General features: G+C 44.6%; 4 protein-coding genes across 8 annotated transcripts; 2 read left to right on the top strand and 2 right to left on the bottom strand.

Moving 5' to 3' along the window:
- Positions 1-221: 221 nt before the first annotated feature.
- Positions 222-5,113, bottom strand: e4f1 (E4F transcription factor 1). 5 transcript variants are annotated; one of them, XM_061302438.1, is made up of 14 exons: positions 4,955-5,113; positions 4,614-4,735; positions 4,409-4,493; positions 4,020-4,225; positions 3,813-3,933; positions 3,573-3,725; positions 3,228-3,418; positions 2,939-3,160; positions 2,729-2,828; positions 2,316-2,533; positions 1,868-2,066; positions 1,613-1,794; positions 1,329-1,391; positions 222-956 (listed from the first exon to the last, which is right to left on the bottom strand). In XM_061302438.1, exons 1-14 carry the CDS (start codon positions 5,040-5,042, stop codon positions 579-581), a joined length of 2,328 nt encoding a protein of 775 aa, XP_061158422.1. In that variant the 5' UTR covers positions 5,043-5,113; the 3' UTR covers positions 222-578. The 5 variants fall into 5 exon arrangements, with proteins under 5 accessions (XP_061158422.1, XP_061158425.1, XP_061158426.1 ...); XM_061302441.1 differs by having other exon boundaries at positions 3,228-3,394; XM_061302442.1 differs by having other exon boundaries at positions 4,020-4,195.
- An 87-nt stretch (positions 5,114-5,200) lies between these two features.
- narfl (nuclear prelamin A recognition factor-like) lies at positions 5,201-10,859 on the top strand. Its single transcript, XM_061302451.1, has 11 exons — positions 5,201-5,424; positions 5,687-5,782; positions 5,852-5,995; positions 6,119-6,248; positions 6,404-6,538; positions 6,694-6,812; positions 9,028-9,157; positions 9,222-9,294; positions 9,359-9,496; positions 9,564-9,721; positions 10,464-10,859. Exons 1-11 carry the CDS (start codon positions 5,359-5,361, stop codon positions 10,703-10,705), a joined length of 1,431 nt encoding a protein of 476 aa, XP_061158435.1. The 5' UTR covers positions 5,201-5,358; the 3' UTR covers positions 10,706-10,859.
- A 472-nt stretch (positions 10,860-11,331) lies between these two features.
- On the bottom strand, positions 11,332-14,325 carry hagh (hydroxyacylglutathione hydrolase). The gene is made up of 9 exons (XM_061302456.1): positions 14,164-14,325; positions 13,682-13,866; positions 13,334-13,398; positions 13,091-13,208; positions 12,920-13,028; positions 12,674-12,777; positions 12,381-12,482; positions 12,213-12,292; positions 11,332-12,117 (listed from the first exon to the last, which is right to left on the bottom strand). The coding sequence occupies exons 1-9, from the start codon at positions 14,228-14,230 to the stop codon at positions 12,018-12,020; spliced, it is 930 nt and encodes a 309-aa protein (XP_061158440.1). The 5' UTR covers positions 14,231-14,325; the 3' UTR covers positions 11,332-12,017.
- Positions 14,326-14,664: 339 nt separating this feature from the next.
- fahd1 (fumarylacetoacetate hydrolase domain containing 1) lies at positions 14,665-15,651 on the top strand. Its single transcript, XM_061302458.1, has one exon. The coding sequence runs from the start codon at positions 14,804-14,806 to the stop codon at positions 15,464-15,466; it is 663 nt and encodes a 220-aa protein (XP_061158442.1). The 5' UTR covers positions 14,665-14,803; the 3' UTR covers positions 15,467-15,651.
- Positions 15,652-21,285: the final 5,634 nt, after the last annotated feature.

Below are 21,285 nucleotides of genomic sequence, written 5' to 3'. Positions count from 1 at the left end.
TAAAAACAAGCGGGCTCTCATTACAGATGATAAAAAGAAAAGTTGAAGTGAATTATGCCAAAGTCAAGCCAAGGGTCCTCAAGGTGTGGTTTGAGGCTCCCTCTGTCGGCACACATTCACATTCTTGCAGGTCATTTCTGGTGGCGCTTACGTTGGTTTGGGTGGTACTTGGTACAAGTACCAGTCAAAATCTGAGCAATAAAAAAAAAAACTATCGGAGAAACATTGCCATAGTTTTTTTTTTTTTTTTTTACAAAAATAGGTTTTATTTTATGTTGTCTAATGAGACAAAACTGGGCCTGCAAAATCAGGACTGCCCCGAAAAACTAACATGCTGGGTGAAGGTACGAAAGGCGACAAATCTTATCTCTCGCACTCAGCAAGAATCGAGAGCTGGTTGGTTGACAAAAGAGGTTGAGGACTTCAAAAACATGAATTCTGTTTGCACCAATTTTCAAGATGTCTTCTTCAGTGTCTTTTGCATTATAAAAGGAATCCATTCCGAGCATAAATGAAGTGACAACTTCGTGCTCTGTTGTTTGAAGAGCTTGGACCTCAGTTTGTAGGCGCGTCCCCAATCACACGACGACGGTCTGAATCTCCACCTCTTGTGGCGTGGTGATCACGTAGGCCTCCTCGGGCTGCTGCTGCTCCATCAGCTGGATTTGCCCCTGCGCTGTCTCCTCTGCGGTCACCATCGCGACCGTCCCCCGTGCGGTCTCCACAGCTCGGGCCAACAGTGTGCCGTCGCCAATGGCTGAGGCCAGCGTCATGGCCACCTGCTCCGTCAGGCTGTCAGGGGTGGCGATGGTGATGGTGTCGCCACAGTCCAGGATGGACGCGCCCTCCTCACTCCCGCTTATGTTGCGCAGGATGATCTGGTGACTGCCCGTGCCGCCGGTGCTGTGCGCCTGGCTGACGATCTGCTGCACCACTTTCACAATGTGGTTGCCCATCTGGTGCGAGCAGCGGGAACCAGGTTACAGGGTCATGAGATGGGCAGCTGGAATAACTTTCGCATGCCTCCAACTGCGTTGGGAATCACGTGGTCATTTCCTATTTCTGATTATCTGCCTTGAGGGGCAGCGATACAAGCTATGTACGGTGGTAGCAAATTCAACTCAGATCATGAATAAATCTTTAAAAATGAAGCTTCATCGATTTGCCTTATGACTAACATTTTTTTTTAAATAGTTAAATTAAAATTGGTGTCCATGTTGTTTAGACAGAGAATTTGAAAATACTTGGAGGCCACTATCCCGTGGATTCCAAACACAGCCAAAGATACGGTCAAGTAGTTCAAAGAATGATGAGCTGCTGGCACTGACCTCATTTTGACTGTCCTGAATGAGCGTAACGCCGTCTTCGTGCACTTCCTCGTCTGTCTGAGTCTGAGCGATATATGGGAAGAGCATGACCGAAATAGCATGTGGCAATAAATAAAATTCTCAAATGCTAGATTTAATGTTCAGTAAACCCCGCTGATTTAAGTCACCATTAAGAGTAAACTATTTGTATGTTTTTTTTATTGCTCAGATTTTGACTGGTACTTGTGAGTACCTTCCCAAATGAATGAGGGGGAAAAAACCACAAACAAAAGTGCATGTCTCACCTTGATGATGTACTCCTGCGTGTCTGCTACCATGGAGGAGAACTCCACCAACAGCGCGTGAGGATCTTCAGTGATGATAGCCGCAGTAGCCACGTTGTCGCCGGAGAGCTGCTCCTCTGTGACCACCACCTCCTCCACCACCTGCTGCTGCTGCTTGCTGGACTCGTCCTTGTTACAGCCCCCTAGTGGACATCACACCATCTGGATGATCAGGCCCCGTTGACACCAAATTTGCTTCTTGAGCACCGAGCAGACCTTTGGCGCGGATGTGGCGATTGAGAGTGCCGTGTTCGGCGAAGCCCCGACCGCACTTTGGGCACTTGAAAGGCTTTTCGCCGGTGTGGTGGCGAGTGTGTCGCACCAAGGAGCCTTTCTCTCGGAAGCCTCGGAAGCAGAACTGACACACGTATGGTTTCTCCTCGCCGTGGGTCCGTTGATGCACCTGCAGCGCGTTCTAAACCAGGCCGACACATACAGATAAAGGAACTTGTGCCCACAAGAGGGCACCTTGGCATTGGCCGACCTCGCAAGTACTCAATACATTGAAATAGAGCCAGTTTCAGCCCAATACTGACATCTGGTATCAATACTCGCCCATCTCTAAACATTACTAATGTGTACGCCCACTTTTGTACACCGTCTGGAAGTGAAAATGAAGAGTTGAAGGGTGCTGCGTGATTAATCATTGTGGTGGAAGGCTCACCTTGGTCTTGTAGGCTTTCTTGCATCTGGCGCAGTGGTAGGGTCGCTCGTCCGAGTGGGCCCTCATGTGCTCTCGTACGTGTCCGACCGTTTTGTACAGCTTGCCGCACTCGCCGCACTTGTAGCGCCTCTCGCTGACGTGGACTTCCATGTGCTTCTTCAGCAGGTACCCACTCAGGAAGTCCCTTTGGCAGAGGGTGCACTTGAAGGGCTTGTAACCTGCAAATGCGACATCACACATTAATTTGTAAAAAAACGTGCATGACTAGTAAGAAGCAATTTACAGCTGGGAGGGAGCAGAGTTTACAAATCCAAACTATGCAAAGCCATCAACATGAAACAAAAGCAGCATGATATTTTCATTACCCCCCCCCCAATTGTGTGTCTGGAGTATATTGTCAAATTGAAACGTACCCAAATGGCCTTTGACATGGAAGCGGAAGTAGTTCAGCCCCTTAAAAGAGCGATCACAGTGTGGACATGTGTACAATTTGGAGACTGTCTGATCCACCTCCTGGAAAAACAAAATAAGCCTAGTGTGGAAAGGTTTGTCAGTCTGAAAGCCTAACTTGGTCATCAATTTCATAGCCAAAGCAGTAAAAACAGTCCACTTTAGCCACTTACCCGTGCCACCACTTCTACCAACTCCTCTTTAACTTGGATGTCAGCACCATCTGTGACGGGACACTCAATGACCATTTTTTCCAGTTCGTGCGCATCCTGCGGCACTCGCTCCTCTTGCGTCTTCAGCGCAATGCCGGAGTTGAGGATGGCCTGGCAGATGAGGTTATCACCCGCTGCGGCGGCGGCGGCAAGAGCTTCTGCCTGAGACTGATTCACCATCACCTACGGCGAGAGGCGGAGTTCATGGGCGTTCCTAATGTTCTGAGCGGTGACTGTCGGTGTCACTCGCCTGCTGCTCCTGCGTTGTGCCGTCCACCTCCATGGTGAAGTGAACCTGGTGGATGACTTCTTGAGAGCCTGCTTCCACCAAACTGACCACGGCCGTTTGTGCCTCTATCATCTGCTCCTCTGCCGGCTGCTCCTCCACCACCACCACTTCCTGCTGCTGGGCAGTCTCTGTCGGGATGTCAGTATCAAGGCCTGGATACATGCCGGGCCAAACGCATCTTTCAACTGCATACAGTGGCACCTTGACTTGCCAGTTGCATTTGTTACATAATTCACACTCTATGCTAATGACAGAGTGCAGGCATTGCGGGAGGTAGGGATTTTTCTTTATTTCTATTGTGAATACCTTTCTTCCTTCCATCCTTGCTCACCAGAATCTCCTTGCACTGAACAAAGCGGATTTTCTCAGTGCAGGGTGTGAGGGACTTGAGGTGTCTGGTGAGGGCTCCCGACTCTCTGAAGGATTGGCCACACAGCACGCAGTGGTACGGCCGCTCATCTAGACCATAATACTCGGTCAGACATCATTTTTTGTTTTTGCTTTGTTTTAAACAAAAGAACAAAAGCTTTGAGGTCTGGAGCATACCAGAGTGACGGCGGTTATGACGAATCAAAGACCCTTTAGTGCGGAAGGAGGTGCCGCATAGTTCGCACGCAAAGTTCTTCTGATCGCTATGAGTCTTCATATGAGTTTTCAAGATGTTGCTCTGTGAACCCCAACAAAAAGTTTGAGTCTCAATCGCTGCCCATGCTTGGCACCGCCCGTGTAATAAGAGTCTTATTTTTGCCGCACCGTTTTAAAGGTCTTGTCACAGAGCTGGCAAATGTAGCGGCCGTTTCCATTGACTTTGAAAACGGGCTTATCACCCTCGACAATGTCGGAGTCTTTAGGCGTCTCGGACCCCTGGGATAACTTCAAAGAAGTGATTTTCTTCCTGCATCCTCGTCCCAGCGCGGCAGTGCTTGCGCCTGTTTGCAGAACCAACGTAATTGGATCAACTTACAGACAAGACAGCCATAGGGAAAGAAATAAAACACATGGGAGTTACTCACCGCTGAAAACTACAACTACATTACAATAATTAAAACTAAGAGTATTATCATTTCTCTGAAAATAAGCATTATTGTGAATTTTCTTACATGGATTATATACAAACGTGTGCAGAGAGTGGTTTTGCTTACTTTCATTAGGAATTGTGCTCTCTGGCTCACTAGCAGCTTCTTGCACCCCGTGCGTGTCTCTATTTATAGTCTCAACCTGTTGAAACTATCATGTTACTTCTCAAAGGTAGAATCACATTAATCTTTACCGGTAAAGTATGTACAAAGGACAGAAGGAGTTTGCCTCTGGTAATTGAGCCACAACAGTGTTAATTGCTGGCCTTACCGTTTGCCCTTCAACTTGACTACTCGGCTCACGTCTGCAACTGTGACGCAGCTTGTGTTGTATAAAAGCCTCCAAGGTGGAGAACTCGTTCTGACAGCGCCCACATTTGTGTACGTCCTCATCTGGTAAAACGATCAAACAAGATTAGATTATTTATCATCTAAACAGTAACGTGCGCTTGTTCATGTGCTCAACAGAGACAGTTCAACAGCGTGTCGCTAACAACTCATTGCTGCTAGCTAACTAGCTGCTAACAATGTCGACATTTGGAGGGAATTCATGCTGGGCCCAAACATCAAAGCACAAAACATAAGGCATGTTTAAAAAAATAGGAAACTAACCTTCGTCTCCGAGACTGGTTTGTATGGTGATGGTCTCGTTGCCGTCCTTCGCGGGTTTGTGTGCCGTAAGATTATTTTCGACATTCATGTCGTTCGAGGTCTCCGTCTGTGTCGCAACACGGCCGCGGGGTGGCAAACATGGCGGATTTACGACCCCGTCGTCATAACGACGCGCTCTGCGCGTGTACGTGTCCCTCGCTAAAGAGACACCGACTTGGTCGTATTTCGATGATTGTGTTTTTTTTCAGTGCTTACTACTGTTTTCATTCACCTACAAAATTTTACCGAGTACACAAATAACAGTAAACTACTGGTATGCAACTTGTTGTACCGGCCGGAAAACTAATCGTTCAAAGTTCTTTACGACACCAAAGTAAACAACGAATCCCTATACGGCAGCAGTTATGGCTTCTGTTTTTAGCGGTGTGCTGCAGCTGACTGATCTAGACGATTTTATCACGCCGTCTCAGGTATTGAAATATACATTTTAAGCATTATTTTGTTTAGCTATACGGTACGGTGCTGCAGTAGCAGAGAAAAGGCTTCATCGATGTTATGTCATTCATAACGTAACACAATGACGCAGTAAATAGCAAATGTCGTGTGGTGACTGTCAGCAAGCTATAAAACAATTTCATGGTAAACCCACGCATTTTCCGGGGGGGTTGAATCTCTGCTTTGGTCTTCTTGTGTCGATCATTGACAATTAACTCTTGTGTTCCTGTTTTGTAGGAATGTGTCAAACCTGTTAAAATAGAGAAGAAACAGGGCAGGTCTGTTGCCAAAATCCAGATAGAAGATGATGGCAGTTATGTCCAGATCAATCAAGTGGGTATTGAATAATCATTCAGTCTTTTCCCCTTATGTTTTTCTCACAATTGGCTTGCTTGTTTACAGGCTGGGCAGAAGCAGAAGCTTGAGAAAGCAAAGATCACACTGAACGACTGCTTGGCTTGTAGCGGATGCATCACATCGGCCGAGAGTGTCCTCATCACACAACAGAGCCACGAGGAGCTCTTCAAAGTGCTGCGCAACAACAAGGTCAATAGTGGTGCTGGTGGTGTTGCCCTGATGAGTTGGATTTGTTTCATGGCCAAACGCAATGTAAAATCAAATGAAAGGTCGTCAATCTGTCCCATAACAAAGAGGATCATTCTACCACAGGTGAGCGAGACAGAGAAGAAAGTGGTGGTGGTGTCAGTGTCACCTCAGTCACGAGCGTCCCTTGCCGCCTTCTACGGGCTCAGCAGCAGCCAGGTGGGGAGGAGGCTCACCTCTTTCTTCAAAGGCCTCGGTAAGGAATACGTCACGGTCAGAAAGGTCTTCTCTTCTTCCAACTATTATCAGGAGGACTGAGTGAAAAACCTAAACTGTAATATTTAAATATTTACTCACCTTTGACATTTTCCACCAATTCATTTGAAGCTTTTCCCAATGCTGCTTTTGCAGGCGTCCATCACGTGTTTGACACAAGCTTCAGCCGCACTTTCAGCTTGCTGGAGAGCCAGAGAGAGTTTGTGGAGCGTTTCCAAAGGAAGGAGCAAGACAGACGTTCTTTGCCCATGCTGACGTCAGCATGTCCAGGTAAGCTGCAAAAGCAAACTACAAGCTCATCAGAGATCTCACACCTCTCCTGTTGACATTCCGATTCCGTGGAAGTCTCCTGAAGTGCGTATTATGAACTGCTGAAGAATGAAGACTGTGCTGGATGTATTTTTTTTTTCTTCATGTGTGCTTAGGTTGGATCTGCTATGCGGAGAAGACGCACGGAGAGTTTATTCTTCCTTACATTAGCACCACCCGCTCCCCTCAGGCCATGATGGGCTCTCTGGTTAAAGGCTATTTTGCACAGCAACAGGTATAACAGACACATACCGTATTGGCCCGAATATAAGACCGTGTTCTTTGCATTAAAATAAGACTGAAAAAGTGGGGGTCGTCTTACATTCGAGGTCTAGGCATTTTACCCATTCACAACGCTAGATGGCGCCAGATATCTTTAAAGCAAATGCTGATCTTAACTCTCCAGGCCAACGCGAACCCCTGTCACGAAGAATAAAAATGAAAATAGTGGTAGCACGAAGAAGAAAAATAAAAAATAGCGGTAAGAAAGAAAAGAGAAGAAAATAAGAGAAGAGATAACAGAAAACAGAGAAACAGTAGGTTTAATTTCAAAAACCAGAAATTTACAAATGTGATTGCACTTTGGTTTACATATTTAAATGTTCAGATATTAAGATGTGATGGACAGTTTTTGCATGATTTGAATAAGGCAAAATAACATGCTTTTTCTCTCGAATATATTGTTATAATCATTTGTTTCAGATGTACTGTAATTATTTTCTGCATAAAAATTAAATTTGGTGTTCAAAAAGTCTTTTTTCAAACTTGAGTCTTGAAAAAGAGGGGGTCGTCTTATAATCAGGGTCGTCTTATATTCGGGCCAATACGGTACTTTGAAAAGGAGAAAGCACCTTTGACCCCCGATAAAAAGAAATACAATAATTTTGGGACTTTGTAAAAATAGTATAATTTTTTTTTTATTACCGTTTTTTTCCGTGTATAGTGCGCCCCCATGTATAGTACGCACCCCTAAAAATGGCATGCTGATGCTGGAAAAAAGCTTGTACCCATGTATAATACGCACCGAATTTTTATGAATTTTTTTTAAAAAAAAATTTAATTTTTTTTTTTTTTTTTAAGTCCCAATGATCGTCACACACGCAGGGAGGCAATGGGTCCCATTTTTATAGTCTTTGGTATAGTCTTAACTAGGCTGGATGTAATTTTTTTTGTTGGCGTTGATTTCTCCGACTGCCCGTAAACGCACCACCGCGCTCCGTGCGCATGGAGCGTGTTTGAAGTGAACAGCAGAGAAGAAAGGAACAAGGCAAAGTGTTGTGAAATAAAATATTACCTGTAATACGGATTTAGGTAGAGAACTGAACTCTCGCTCTTTATATAGCTGACGTGTCTTGCTCATCCGTTCTGCGCATCTGTAATGGCGGCCTCCGTATGATATCCGGTTTGCGTGTGTGCGAGAGCGAGAGAGAGCGAGAGAGAGAGCGTGCGAGAGAACGCTCAACCGTAGCGCGCCGCCGACCGCCCAACTGCACCGGGCTGGCCGATTATTGTGACAGAGCCGTCGCTGAAATTTAGAAGATATTTTTAAAGTCCTGATGTACTTTCTAAAATTTAAGTGGACCTCAGTGCGCACTGCGCAGGGAGCTTAATTTGGTGCAGCGCGCCGGGCGCTCACTGTCGCATTGCTTAAAGAGCGCCTTTGTGTTTTAGGATGAACAGCAGAGACCAAAGGAACAAGGCAAAGTGTTGTGAAATAAAATATTACCTGTAATACGCATTTTGTTATTTGCTGATTGAAACTGCTAATTAAACTGTGAATTGAAACTAATAGGAAGAAAACAACTCTCGCTCTTTATATAGCTGACGTGTCTTGCGCATCCGTTCTGTGCATTTTATTTCACAACACTTTGCCTTTCTTCTCTGCTGTTCACTTCAAACACGCTCCATGCGACCGCAATGCTCTCGTATCAGACGCTTGCTCGATCACCTGCTCGTTTGCTGTCCCGTGCGCGCACGAAGCGCGGTGGTGCGTTTACGGGCAGTCGGAGAAATCAACGCCAACAAAAGAAATTACATCCAGCCTAGTTAAGACCATACCAAAGACTATAAAAATGGGACCCATTGCCTCCCTGCGTGTGTGACGATCATTGGGACTTAAAAAAAAAAAAAAAAAAAAAAAAAATTAAAAAGAAAAATTTTTTTTTTTTTTTTTTTTTTGTACCCATGTATAATGCGCACCCCGGATTTTAGGACAATAAATTAGTAAAATTTTGCGCACTATACACGGAAAAAAACGGTATTATTCTACGGTCCATTCAAGTCTATAGCCAGTTGCTCAACACGGCTCTGCTATTTTTACAAATTATTGACTAACCTAAAGTATTAGCTCCACAAACACGTTTTATTTCTTTTTCTTTGCAAAGCGATGGTTTGACGTGGGCAATATGTAACCTATGCTGTATGAAGCTGTATGTCATGTGTTTTATCAGGGCCTGAGCCCACAGCAAATCTACCACGTGGCGGTGATGCCCTGCTTTGATAAGAAACTGGAGGCCTCTAGGCCAGACTTCTACCAGAGCGAAGCTGAGAGCAGAGAAGTGGACTGCGTCATCACATCCGGTACGGTCTCCACTTCCATCATCGTACTTCTCTTGGAACACCATGTCTCTCTTTTCCTTGTTAGGAGAAGTTCAGAAAATGCTGGAAGAGGAAAAGGTGACTCTTAACGAGATCCAAGCTGCACCTCTCGACACGCTGTGAGTTTGAGCGCTTTTGGCGGCAGGTTGACTTTTCATGCCATTGATGTGATTCTCCGTCCAGTTTCAGCAACGTGGAAGACGGCGAGTTTCTCAGCCACACCGGCAGCGGTTCGGGCGGTTACCTCCATCACGTCTTCAGTTACGCGGCCAAGCAGATTTTTGGAGAGGAGGTCAAGGAACTCACCTACAAGACCCTCAGGTGAGCCCCCGAATGCTTTGCGCTCATATAAGGGGATGGCGGCTCATGGCCGGTGCTGACACCGCAGGAATAAGGACTTCCAGGAGGTGACGCTGGAGAAGGACGGCGCGGTGGTGCTGAGTTTTGCGTCCACGTATGGCTTCCGCAACATCCTGAACTTGGTGCAGAAACTCAAGAGGGGGAAGTCGCCGTACCACTTTGTGGAGGTCATGGCCTGTCCCTCAGGTTAGCCAAAGTCTCAAAAATCCACAATTACTTCAACATAACCATATCAATCAGTATATAAAAGTACAAAGTATGCAAAGTATTGTAATACTTTATTGCAGTATTACAGCGCCATAGTATAACATAAATGACATCTTTACTCTTTACCATTGTGAGTTGACGAGCTATCTTATACATGCCTCATTTTGACTTCATGTTTAGTATACTCTATATCAGGGGTGCCCAATACGTCGATCGCGATCGACCAGTCGATCGCCAAGCCACTATTGGTCAATCACCTGATATTCAAATTTTTTTTATTATTATTATTTTTTTTCCGCACTTGACACGTGTACAAACAACGGCGCTCACAACACAGACACGCTAGCTCGCGAGTTCCCTCCAATTGTCAGAACCCTGTTTTTTCGCTTAAACTTAAGAAAGGGTATAAAAATGAGTGGGGCAGGTGGCCATAGTAAGAAGTATCACTTTCATAGGGAATGGGAGTAGGACATGACACACACACACACATATATATATGTGTATATATATGTGTATATATATATATATGTATATGTATGTATATGTATATGCATATGTATATACATATGTATATATATAAATTTTAGTGGGTAGATCTTTGTGACTTGGTCATTTCAAAAGTAGCTCGCGAGCTGAAAAGGTTTGAGCACCCCTGCTCTATATAGTGTATTTGTTTATTGTAATATTATTTTTAGGTCCTTCGTGTTTTGTGAATCTTCAGGTTGTCTTAACGGCGGTGGGCAGCTGAAACCAGGCCCTGGTCAGAACCCAAAGGAGTTCCTCCAGCAGGTAGAGGCGCTCTACAAAGCAGAAGCAACCCGAGCGCCGAAAGATGACGTCTGCGTGGCCGAACTCTACCAGTCGTGGCTCGGCAGCATCGGCGAGGAGCGCGCCAGAGAGCTGCTGCACACCAACTACCACGCCGTGGAGAAGATGACCAATGGGCTCACCATGAAATGGTGATGCTGTCTAATTACATGCGACCGTGGCATTTCTGTCTGTTTCAGTGGAAAAAAATAGTAATTCAGTTATGTATATTAGAACAGGATTCGGGAGCATTTTAATTGAATAATTACACAAATATATTTTAAGCAAATAAAAATGTGTTTTTACAAAAGGTATATTGTGTCCATATGTGCAAAGAAAAAATTTCTTGTATTTCTGTGGTGGACACATCGTACTTACCTGGCTGTGTGATTTGTGGAGAGAAAAGACATTTTCCTAAAAGAATTCCCCCAAGCCCAGGAATGAAGGCTTAAGTATTTCTTACCTGTGAGGATGAGCAGGGTCCTCAACTGAAGCCAATGACCAAATATTTGTTCACCAAGCAGGAGATAACGTTTACCCTCAACGTGGGGATTCCGGAGGACGCGTTTACTGTTTTGCTAAAACCATACGCCCACACATGGTGACATTTTTGCTGCGGAAGCAGAAAATATGAACTCGAGTTAGACGCCCTTACTGAAATGGCAACGCAAGATGGCCGCCAGTGTTTTCGCTACGGGCTTATGCCAACAAATCCAAGTTAGTGCCTTAAAAGGCACGGGCAAGGCAATGTGACCTAAATCAATTTAATGACAAAAAACATGTACATAGGTTTTGTTTTTATTAAGACGACTTCTCTTAGCCCAAGATCTCGCGAAATTATCGTGATGACGCAGTGCATAAGTAAAGCAAATGAACGCGTTCTCCGCCAAATTAACACACATATAAATTAGCTTAGCAGATAAATTTGTTTTTAAGATACACAAAGGACCCAACAGTGTACAATTAGCCTCATGCTCCCTGATACAATTAGATAATTACAAATTTACAATGTAAATACTTGTACTTTTGTACTGAAACAAATGTTCAGCCCATCTAACATTTGATATCTACACAATGAGTTGAGCATGAACTGTTCAAATCATGCGTAATCAGATGAACAACTTCCCATTAATTATCGATTGAACGCTAAGTAGAAACATCCCATCTTGGAAATAAAATGTGGTTTTAACAGCTGAATTTGTTTTTGAACATATGTATTTACAGAACGTACCTAAACAGACTAAAACTATTTGTTCTGATTTAAAGCAGTTGTTCAATGGTCACATTTTACCGAAAAAAAACCAACCCTGGCAGTCGCTAAACAACTCGACTGCTCGTTTTGAAGCCAAACTGGGGCTCAGCGTGAGCATTGATGAAGAACGAATGTTGCATCATGTGACTCGCAGACAGTTTCGGTAATGCGGACATATTGCAGTGCTATCAGTGGTTTCAGTCCCAGCGGGCAACATCACTCCTTGGGCACTCGGAAGGCGTCTTTCTCTTTACGGAGGCTCCTCATGGCTTCGATGGGATCGGTCTGTTTGACGTGATCTTGTACGGATTTCTCTCTGTATTGAGCGGGAAAAAAAAAATGCTGATGGCATTTCCGACCGCTCTCTTTGCTGTGGATGAAATCATCAAAGACTCGGTGCGGTGGACATACTTGACTCTCATGAATGGGTTAAAGGTGAATTCATCAGCCAAAGTGGATGGGATGGTAGGCTCACCATTGCTGCATTTCTCCTGAGGAAACAAGCACAACCTTCGTCACAAATTCGGTGACCATGTGACTGAAGCGACGATTGCTTGTACGCGACGGACAAATAAATACCTTTGCCCATGCCAACTTTTTCTGAATGACCTCGCTGTCTGGCTCGACGTGGCGAGCAAACTTCAGGTTGCCGACAGTATACTCGTGACCACAGTAGACTCGCTGAAAGAAAGACAAATATTCGTGTGCATGTTCTGTTTATGTGTTACGGCCATGCCAAGTAGCACTTGAAGGTTTCTAATGACGACCATGCTCGTTTCATGACATTTTGCAATGTCTGACGACATTAGGTTTGCGACTTGAACATTTGGGCGCTACAATCCTTCATTAAGCTATGAGTGTTTGAGAGGCACCGTTTCAGAAGGCAGGCGTCCCAGAATTTCAATCAAGGCTTTGTACATTTGCTCCGCGGTGCCCTCAAAGAATTTCCCACAGCCTGCAACAAATAGTGTGTCCCCTGCATGTGGGGAAAAACAAACAAACAAACAAACAAACAAACAAACAAACAAAAATCAGCGTTAACATGCCAGGCTGCTGCGATTGCTCAAGTAAGACCAATGATGGAAGTAGCGGCAAAGAAGGCTAACGGGATGTTGTACCTGTGAAGACAGCGGGAGGCTCGGAGCTGTCATCTTTGGTGACATAGTAGCAGATATGGCCGGTGGTGTGGCACGGCGTGAACAGACATTTGACGTTAAGCGAGCCAACCTGAGAACAGAGATGACATCAGAGATGGAGATATTCTCTGCTGCTCGGGTTGATGTTCGTACTTTGAAACTGTTGCCGTGAGAGACTTTCTTTGTTATGGCATCGACGCGTTTGTCTCCTCCGTAGACTTTCAGGCCGGGCATGAGGTTTACCATCTTCTCATTGCCACCAGCGTGATCCCTGAAAACAATGGTGCTCAAATTTAGAAATGAATAATGTTGAATAACGAATGTCAAGTGTTCCTCAAGTCCAATTTTGTATAGCACAAGCGCGTTTCCCTCCAGTGTGTTTGCTATGCGGCTTACCAGTGGTGATGGGTGGTCAACACTGTTGTGAGCCTTACGCCATGTTTTCTAACTGCCTCCACAACCTGCAATTAAAAACAGCAAAGGTCAATTTCATATAACACGTATATGGAGAGTTTCGGAGAAACTGGCCTGAACTAGACCAATTCAAGAAACGAGGCTGAGCATATATTACGACGGTGGTTTTTGTTGTTCAGACAGCTCAGATATTGTGTTTAGAACACAACTTGTATTACTTCATTCCAAAAATATATACATATATTCTCCCCGAGACTCTAGGTGATCAGAGAAGGCCTCACTGACCCTGAGCAAAGTTTAAACTCAACTCAAATACAAATTATGACAGACCTTCACAGGTTCCACGGGGTCAACGATTGCTGCTTCTTTGGTGTCGGTGTCGATGAGCAGGTACATGTAGTTGTCAGTGAGAGCTGGCAGAAGTTCAATCTTCATGTTGGCTTGCTCCACCACTGACGTTTTTCTCACGGTGTTGTGCAGGAGAGCCGCTGCTTGGGCCTTGACTTCCACAGGCGCTTCGGAATCGGGACAACGCACGAGTCAATCATTGACACTAGGTTAATGTTAAATAACGTGTGTACGCGTGAAGCACGCTGTTTACTGCACCTATTTGATACTTCATCTTCAACAACAATGTGAAGACAATAATTGTGTGTGTGTAAGAGACAGTAACTGACAGGAGACCAGTTGTGTTCATGTAAGAACACGTCTTCACCATAAATCATAAAACAAAAAAATGTGTCGTAATGCAACAACAATTTAAGACAATAAGCCCCACAGAACTGCTGAGTGCGACATGGAGTGTATCCTACCAAGTTTTAAAGCTGTGGCCGCTCCTACTAGAGTGCAGGCACTCCCTACGAGTGATTTCAGTAACATTCCAAAATGCAGAAAACCTATCAGTTAGCGGTGGGCAAAAAGTTTGGTTGCGGTTCAGTTCCGGTTTCGTCACCACTCACCTCGCAGACTCTACCAATCATATTCGGGGGAGTGGAGGGGGGGAAATCGTGTTAAACGCTTTTTATTTTTTATTTATTTAAACAACAAAATCCACCATGAAATTTGTGTGCTTGTCATTTAAAGACATAATATAGTTATCACGACATCACAACAGAAAACGTTGGGTTTTAGTTCATTTCCGTATCGTCACCATTCGCTTACTTAGCTCGACCAATCACATTCGGGAGAGTGGTCGCGTTTTATGCAAGCAATAAAACCACTTATTGTGTATTTCTTACGTATACGATTGTGTGTTTTGCTTCATTTTTGTTAAATAAAACAAAGGCAGCACTATACATATTTTTTATATATACAAATGAGTTACAACCTGTCCCTTACGTCTCGCCGTAGCTTAACGTTCACAGTTGCATAGCGTGTCGGTCAAAGTTGACTTCAACTCGTGCACACTGCTCGAAAGCTGCGGCATTTGACATTTTTCCAGTTTTTCCAACAATGTCGGCAGGAAATATATCCCGATTTTGGGAATGGGGAAGGAAGATCATTTGCGTGGGCAGAAACTACGCGGAGCACGCCAAAGAGCTGAAAAACGCCGTCCCCACGGAACCGGTGCTGTTCTTGAAGCCGCCTTCCGCCTACGTCCGGGAGGGCTCCCCTATCCTAGTGCCCTTTTACTCCAACAATCTGCACCACGAGGTGGAGCTCGGTGTTGTGATCGGCAAGGGGGGCGCGGCCATCCCACAGTCCACCGCTATGGAGCACGTAGCGGGCTACGCGCTGTGCTTGGACATGACGGCCCGGGACGTGCAGGACGAGTGCAAATCCAAAGGTCTTCCCTGGACTCTGGCCAAGGCTTTCGACACCTCTTGCCCGGTGAGCGAATTCATCCCTAAGGAGCGCATCCCCGAGCCGGGCAACGTCAATCTGTGGTTGAAAGTCAATGAGCAGCTGAGGCAAAGTGGCTGCACCTCCCACATGATCTTCTCCATCCCCTACCTCGTCAGCTACATCAGCGACTTCATCACCCTGGATGAGGGCGACCTGATCCTCACCGGGACCCCTAAAGGGGTGTCGGCCGTTCAGGAGCACGACGAGCTGCGGGCAGGCATCGATGGAGTCGTCACGATGACCTTCAGAGTTGAGAGGAAAGCTCACTAGCAGTGGTCAACTGAATAAAAAATCAACAGAAAATTGTTCAAATTATGACTGAGGGGCGAAATTTAAGGAGGTATATCGAGGGCAAAAGTTTTGTACTTGAAAAAACACAAAAAAATACTTGAATCTGAAAATAAACGTGCTGAGTTTAAAATGTGAAAAATAAAACAATGTAATAAAAATAAAAATACTTGTTTGAACGTTTTTTCCAGTTGAAAATAGTTTTGCTTCGCCTTAGTCTTTTTTTTTTTTTTTAATAAACTATTTTCAGGTTTCACCTCAATTTATTTTTCAGTATTTGAGGTCTTCTTTTCATCAGTTGCATGTTTTATATTTTCAGATTCACTTTTTTTTTCAGGTTAAACTCTTGTTTTTGCAGATTCGTCATACAGATTTTGAACCTTTTTTTACAGGTTCAAATCTTTGCGAGATGCATACTTTTGACCCGAATCTGGCGTGGGGGCGTGGTACTAGCTGAGCGGGGCGTGGAATCAGAGATGGGGACTCGAGTCACTGTGATTTGGACTCGAGTCGACTCGAGTCGCTGTTTTGATGACTTGTGACTTGACTTGACTTGACAAAAATAAAAAAACTTGAGACTCGACTTGGACTTGGAAGTTAAAGACTCGGGACTTGACTTGACTTGGGACACGATGACTTGAATGACTTCAGTGTTATTTAGTTTATGTTTTCAGTTTGAATATAAAATTAATAATGCATTTAAAAAAGTAATATCGATAACACGGTAGGAGCGCAGGCTGAGAATGGCGTCATGATTGGATCGCTACCCTGTCAATAATCAGTCGTCCCCTCCCTACCTACCTAATGTGTTTATTGGAGAATCACGCCCCTTTATATCAGAGATGCACAAACATGTCAGCGGGAGCGGTACCTTCGGCTATCGCAATTACCTTTATGACGGCAAAAGACGGACAGCACAATGCAAGATATGCAACAGAAACATTTCAGACAGACAGACGACAACTTCAAACTTTGTCCCTTTGAAGTTTGTAGAGCTCTGGTGTCTCTAGATGTTACAGATGAAACATAAAATGTTTCTAATGCTCTCTAATGTGTTTCTTCTTTCAGATTTTTTTCAGATTATTTTTTCATATTTGCAACTCAAATGTGTCAGACGTTCATTTGTTTAGATTTAGCTGTCAATCATTGTATGAGGTAATTTTACATCTTTAAAACGTATGCATTCTTTGGTAATGAAAATTGTACAGACATTTTTTTCTTATTTTTTTTAGTTTGTAGTAACGAAATGGATGGATGGATAGATGGATAATTAAATAGAACATTCTGGAAAATTCTGGTATACTTGGCCACCAGGAGGCAGTGTAATACAGTCATACAGACAAGTGAGTGAGTTGTTCTTGCAGAGGATAAAGAATGTGAGTAAGGCGGTTACGTTGTCTGTCTATGGCTATTAACGCTAGCGTTACCGCATCTTTGGTGCTGTTCTCTATGTCTTAGCTTAAGCTAGCAGCGGCGGTTATAAAACAGTTGCTTGTTTACGACACAAATTCTCTATGTTTTAAGGCAGTGGTCCCCAACCACCGGGCCGCGGACCGGTACCGGTCCATGGGTCACTTGGTACCGGCCCGCCAAGCCGCACGGAATTTTTTTTTTTATCGACGATCACTTAATTCAGGTCAAGACACTCGTCCCGGTCACGTGACCTGTTTCCCCAGTCGAGCCCACAAAGCTAATATGTGGCGACAGGCTAACTAACCAGGCAATGAAGCATTCAAAACTGCTTCAACACATGGAGACCAAGCATCCTGCAATAAAAGACAAACCTTAATCACTTCGGGTGTCATTGTCTCCGATTACGTCTAGATGGGACCGGCTCGTTTCTGAGAAACAAACTCAGTGCTTCCACTAATGAATGGTGAGTTTTATTTTTGTCATTTGTACTTGTTTTTATGTCAGTCGTATCATTTTATTTCATCGTATTTATATATTTATTATAAATGTATTATTTATTTATTTATTTATTTATTTATTTATTTATTTATTTATTTATTTATTTATTTATTTATTTATTTATATAAATGTATAAATGTATAAATGTATAATTTATTTATATAAATGCCGGTCCGCGAAAATATTCCTGACATGTAACCGGTCCGTGGCGCAAAAAAGGTTGGGGACCACTGTTTTAAGGGATCAAAATTAACGCACATGGAAGTAGTATTGCCACCTGTGCCGGATTTTCCTGATTGTCCCGGATTTTCATGGTCTGTCCCAGGAAAAAAAAAATCCGGGACACTGAGATGTCTCGGATTTTCGTACATGTCGTGCAAAATGTGTATTTCAGTTTAATTGTCGTGTGCCTACGTCCATAAACCTGTGCCCAGCCTTATTGGCTCTAGCATACTGTGGTGTTGGGGCGGCGGGCAGTGGCGGCTAATTCGGAATGATGAGGTGAAAACAGAGAGTGTGTAGGATAAGGAGAGACAGAAAGGAAAGGATCCAGTGACTAAAAAGAGTGAAATTATGTCGTAAAAATGGGTGGAGAGACAGATGACGAGGGTGCTATAGGAGATGACAAGCCAGTAAAGAAAAAATAAAAATGCTCGACATGTTTAAACAATCACGGGGCGGCTCGGTGGGGCACTGGTTAGCACGTCCGCCTCACAGTTAAGAGGGTGCCGGTTCGATTCAACCTTCAACCCTCCCTGTGTGGAGTTTGCATGTTCTCCCCATGCCCGCATGGGTTTTCTCCGGGCACTCCGGTTTCCTCCCAGATCCCAAAAACATGCTTGGTAGGCCGATTGAGCACTCCAAATTGCCCCTAGGTGTGAGTGCGAGTGTGGATGGTTGTTCGTCTCTTTGTGCCTTGCGATCGGCTGGCAACCGGTTCAGGGTGTCCTCCGCCTACTGCCCAATGACTGCTGAGACAGGCATGCCCTAACCCTAACCCCCTATTTTATGCTAGCTGCTCCCTGTGCCCAGTGAAGATTCTCCTCAAATATGAAGGTAAAACCGTATTAGATGATCACGCCAAGTCTAAAAAACATCCAAATCGAACCCAGCCAAGAGCAGGAAGCAGCAGAAGCACAAGCAAAGCGCCCACCAGCCACCGCACTCCAAGGAATCAAGTAAGTTGTTTGACATTACACTTTACATTACTACATTTGGTTATTCTAGACTGTGAATAATTAAATTACTTGTTTTTACTCCACATAGGCAAACGGAACCTAATTATTTATTCCCCCTTTTCCTCCTAATACTCCCCTCAGGTGTCCATGACAAAAAAACGTTGACAATAAATAAAAAATAATAAAGACCTGAAGCAATTAATAAAACAAATAACTAAGAAGTGTCATTTTTACTAATTAGAGCTATACAATTGCAGCGTAGAAGGGTGAGCGCCATTGCTTACAAACAAAAAGGTTGATTCAATGGTCAAAATCTACAGGATTTCTTTCAGACACAGGTGGCAACCCATCATGGAAGGTCTGCTTCAAAAACAGAGTTCAAGTTGATGTTTGTGCTGGGCTCGGTTTGGCAGCGACAATCTGTGGTTCCTCGAGAAACACCGACCACATGAGGCCGCTTGTTGGGATCAGTTGGGACACGTTTCCCCCCCGCCAGCGTTTGGATGGAGTCACGCTCCGACACCAGCTTTCTGCATCAGGACAAAAGATGGATACACTGCGAGATTCAGTTTCCATTCCAGCTGCGTTGTCTGCTTTGAAAATACAAATAATGATTGCGTTGCTGTTAATGCTTGAAGATTTGGACTCTGCAGACGTCCTATTGATGCACATCTGCTCCCGATTGGGTTACGGTGTGCTCCCACAGGCCTCTCTGCTTTCAGGATCAATCAGAAGCGGCACGGCTGTAACGTGAGCGCCTGTGCATCGTCACTCACCTGAGGGCGTGTCGAGCTGCACACAAGTCACTCTGTGCACTTTTGGAAGAGATGTAGTATGTTTAAGCTTCGTGTTGAATCGAAAAGACAGTACTGTATAAACCATCACGTGTGAACTTCAGTTAATTTCTAGATTTTTCAGTGTGCAACAGTTGAATGTTTCTGAAGCATCAAATCAACAACAGGTGTTTGATCCAAAAAACTTACCAAAGGGGTGCCCCAAGGCTCGTGCTTGGGACCCATTTCATTCAGCTTGGCCCAGCTCTGCTTTAGCATTCAGTGCATGCAGAAATCCGTGAACAGGCATCCGACGTGGGGCCGAGCCTGCAGCCTGTCGTGAGGTCACTGGGCAGTGACCTCACGCCAGGTGCACTGATGCCAAAAAAAGGCAGCAAGGGAAAATGCGCTTAACAAAGAGCGCAGCAGCTCCAGCAGTGGAAAAGTGATTTACGTCTCCCTTGTACAGAAATAGGCAAAAACCGACATTCTTATTGCATTTCTATATTGTTCTTGAAGTCTACTTAAACCTTGACCAAAGAAATTAAAGTTTTTACGAGGAGAGAAAGCAGAAGGGTTCATGAGAGGAGTTACTTGGGCGTTGAGTGTTGTTGCCTTTTCTAAAAATATATTGAATACAGAGCAGTGATTGAAATCCGACATGACCTTGTAGAATATTTAAGACAAGGCTTTTTGTGCGATTGGCCCTTGAGGCTGTTGCCAGTGTTGCCACAGTTTGATATAGTATTTGAAAAGCAGGCTATAGCAGTGATTGCAGAAGATCCTTATGGGAGAAATGGTGAATTCAATCCACGAGTATGTGTTTTCCCATCACAATGGCAGTATTCGTGAAAGCAATCGCACAGCAAGCAGACTTGCCGCAGTGCGCAACTTGGGAGATGAAGTCAAGTCACCTCTTCGACGTCTCCTTGCGTGAGCAAACACATCCAACAAGTGGCTGGCAACCGTTCTTCATATTAAAAGCACGCTGAGTTAAGCTGCTTTGTTTCGGGCAGAGAATAAAAAGCAAAACAAGCATGAAAGCAGAGGCGTAGTCAAGCCGAGGCGGCGCCCCGGTTAGGACTCCCTGCGTCCCGGTTGAAAAAAATCGAGCTTTTTCGATTCTTCATTTTCATGCCGTTTTTTTCTTTCGGTCTTGCGCAAATGCGCTTGCGCTATTCTATGTGCGCGATGTTATCCATTCACCGTTTGCCTCCCGGACCCGGATGTTGTTTTAGCGATCAGCGAACGGCGTGGGTGATGTTAGATGTTTTTTCCTGTGGGCGTGCGCCCCTACTGGAAAAATTCCTGGCTACGCCTCTGCATGAAAACTAGGTGCAAATCGCTCTCAGGAGCCCAGATGGAGGAGCAAAGCGTGCCGAGCATCAGGGAGCCCATGTCGCCCTTCAAAGTGTCTTGTGGATTCCTCCAAAGAAAGCCACATCCCAAACTGCTTCCACGCTTCCCCATCAGGCATATTTTTACTTTGAGGCCTCACTCAGTGTGAGAGTTTTCCGTTCATTTGGCGGCGGAGCCCTTGTCGTAAAAGTGCAGCAGGCATCTCACTCAACTTGAGTCAGAGCGTATTTTTTTGTAAACAAGCCTACATTGAAACGTTTCCAGATAAACAATCCTCGTTTGGGGAAAGGCAAACTGGAGCTCCCGTAAGAGTCGAACATTCCTTCATTTGGTTTGAGAACGTCCGTTCTCTGCAAACCAAATGACATTCCCGTCAATTTGGGTTGTTGGGAGTCACAAGTTGAGATTCGGCGAGGCCCACAAACCACAAAGACGAGAGAAAAATGGTCCAATTGGAGGAGACTGCGGTCCAGGATGGAAAATTAGTCCCACAAGCGTCTTCATTTGTGGCTCCTCATAAGAGAAACCACTAAACTTTCTAATCATTTTTTTTCGACCTGCTTTGAAGAAACCAACCTTT

The sequence above is a fragment of the Syngnathus typhle genome, linkage group LG17 (assembly GCF_033458585.1).
Source record: "Syngnathus typhle isolate RoL2023-S1 ecotype Sweden linkage group LG17, RoL_Styp_1.0, whole genome shotgun sequence".
NCBI lineage: Eukaryota > Metazoa > Chordata > Actinopteri > Syngnathiformes > Syngnathidae > Syngnathus > Syngnathus typhle.
Note: the sequence above shows the minus strand (reverse complement) of the source record. Positions and strands in the feature narration are given on the sequence as shown.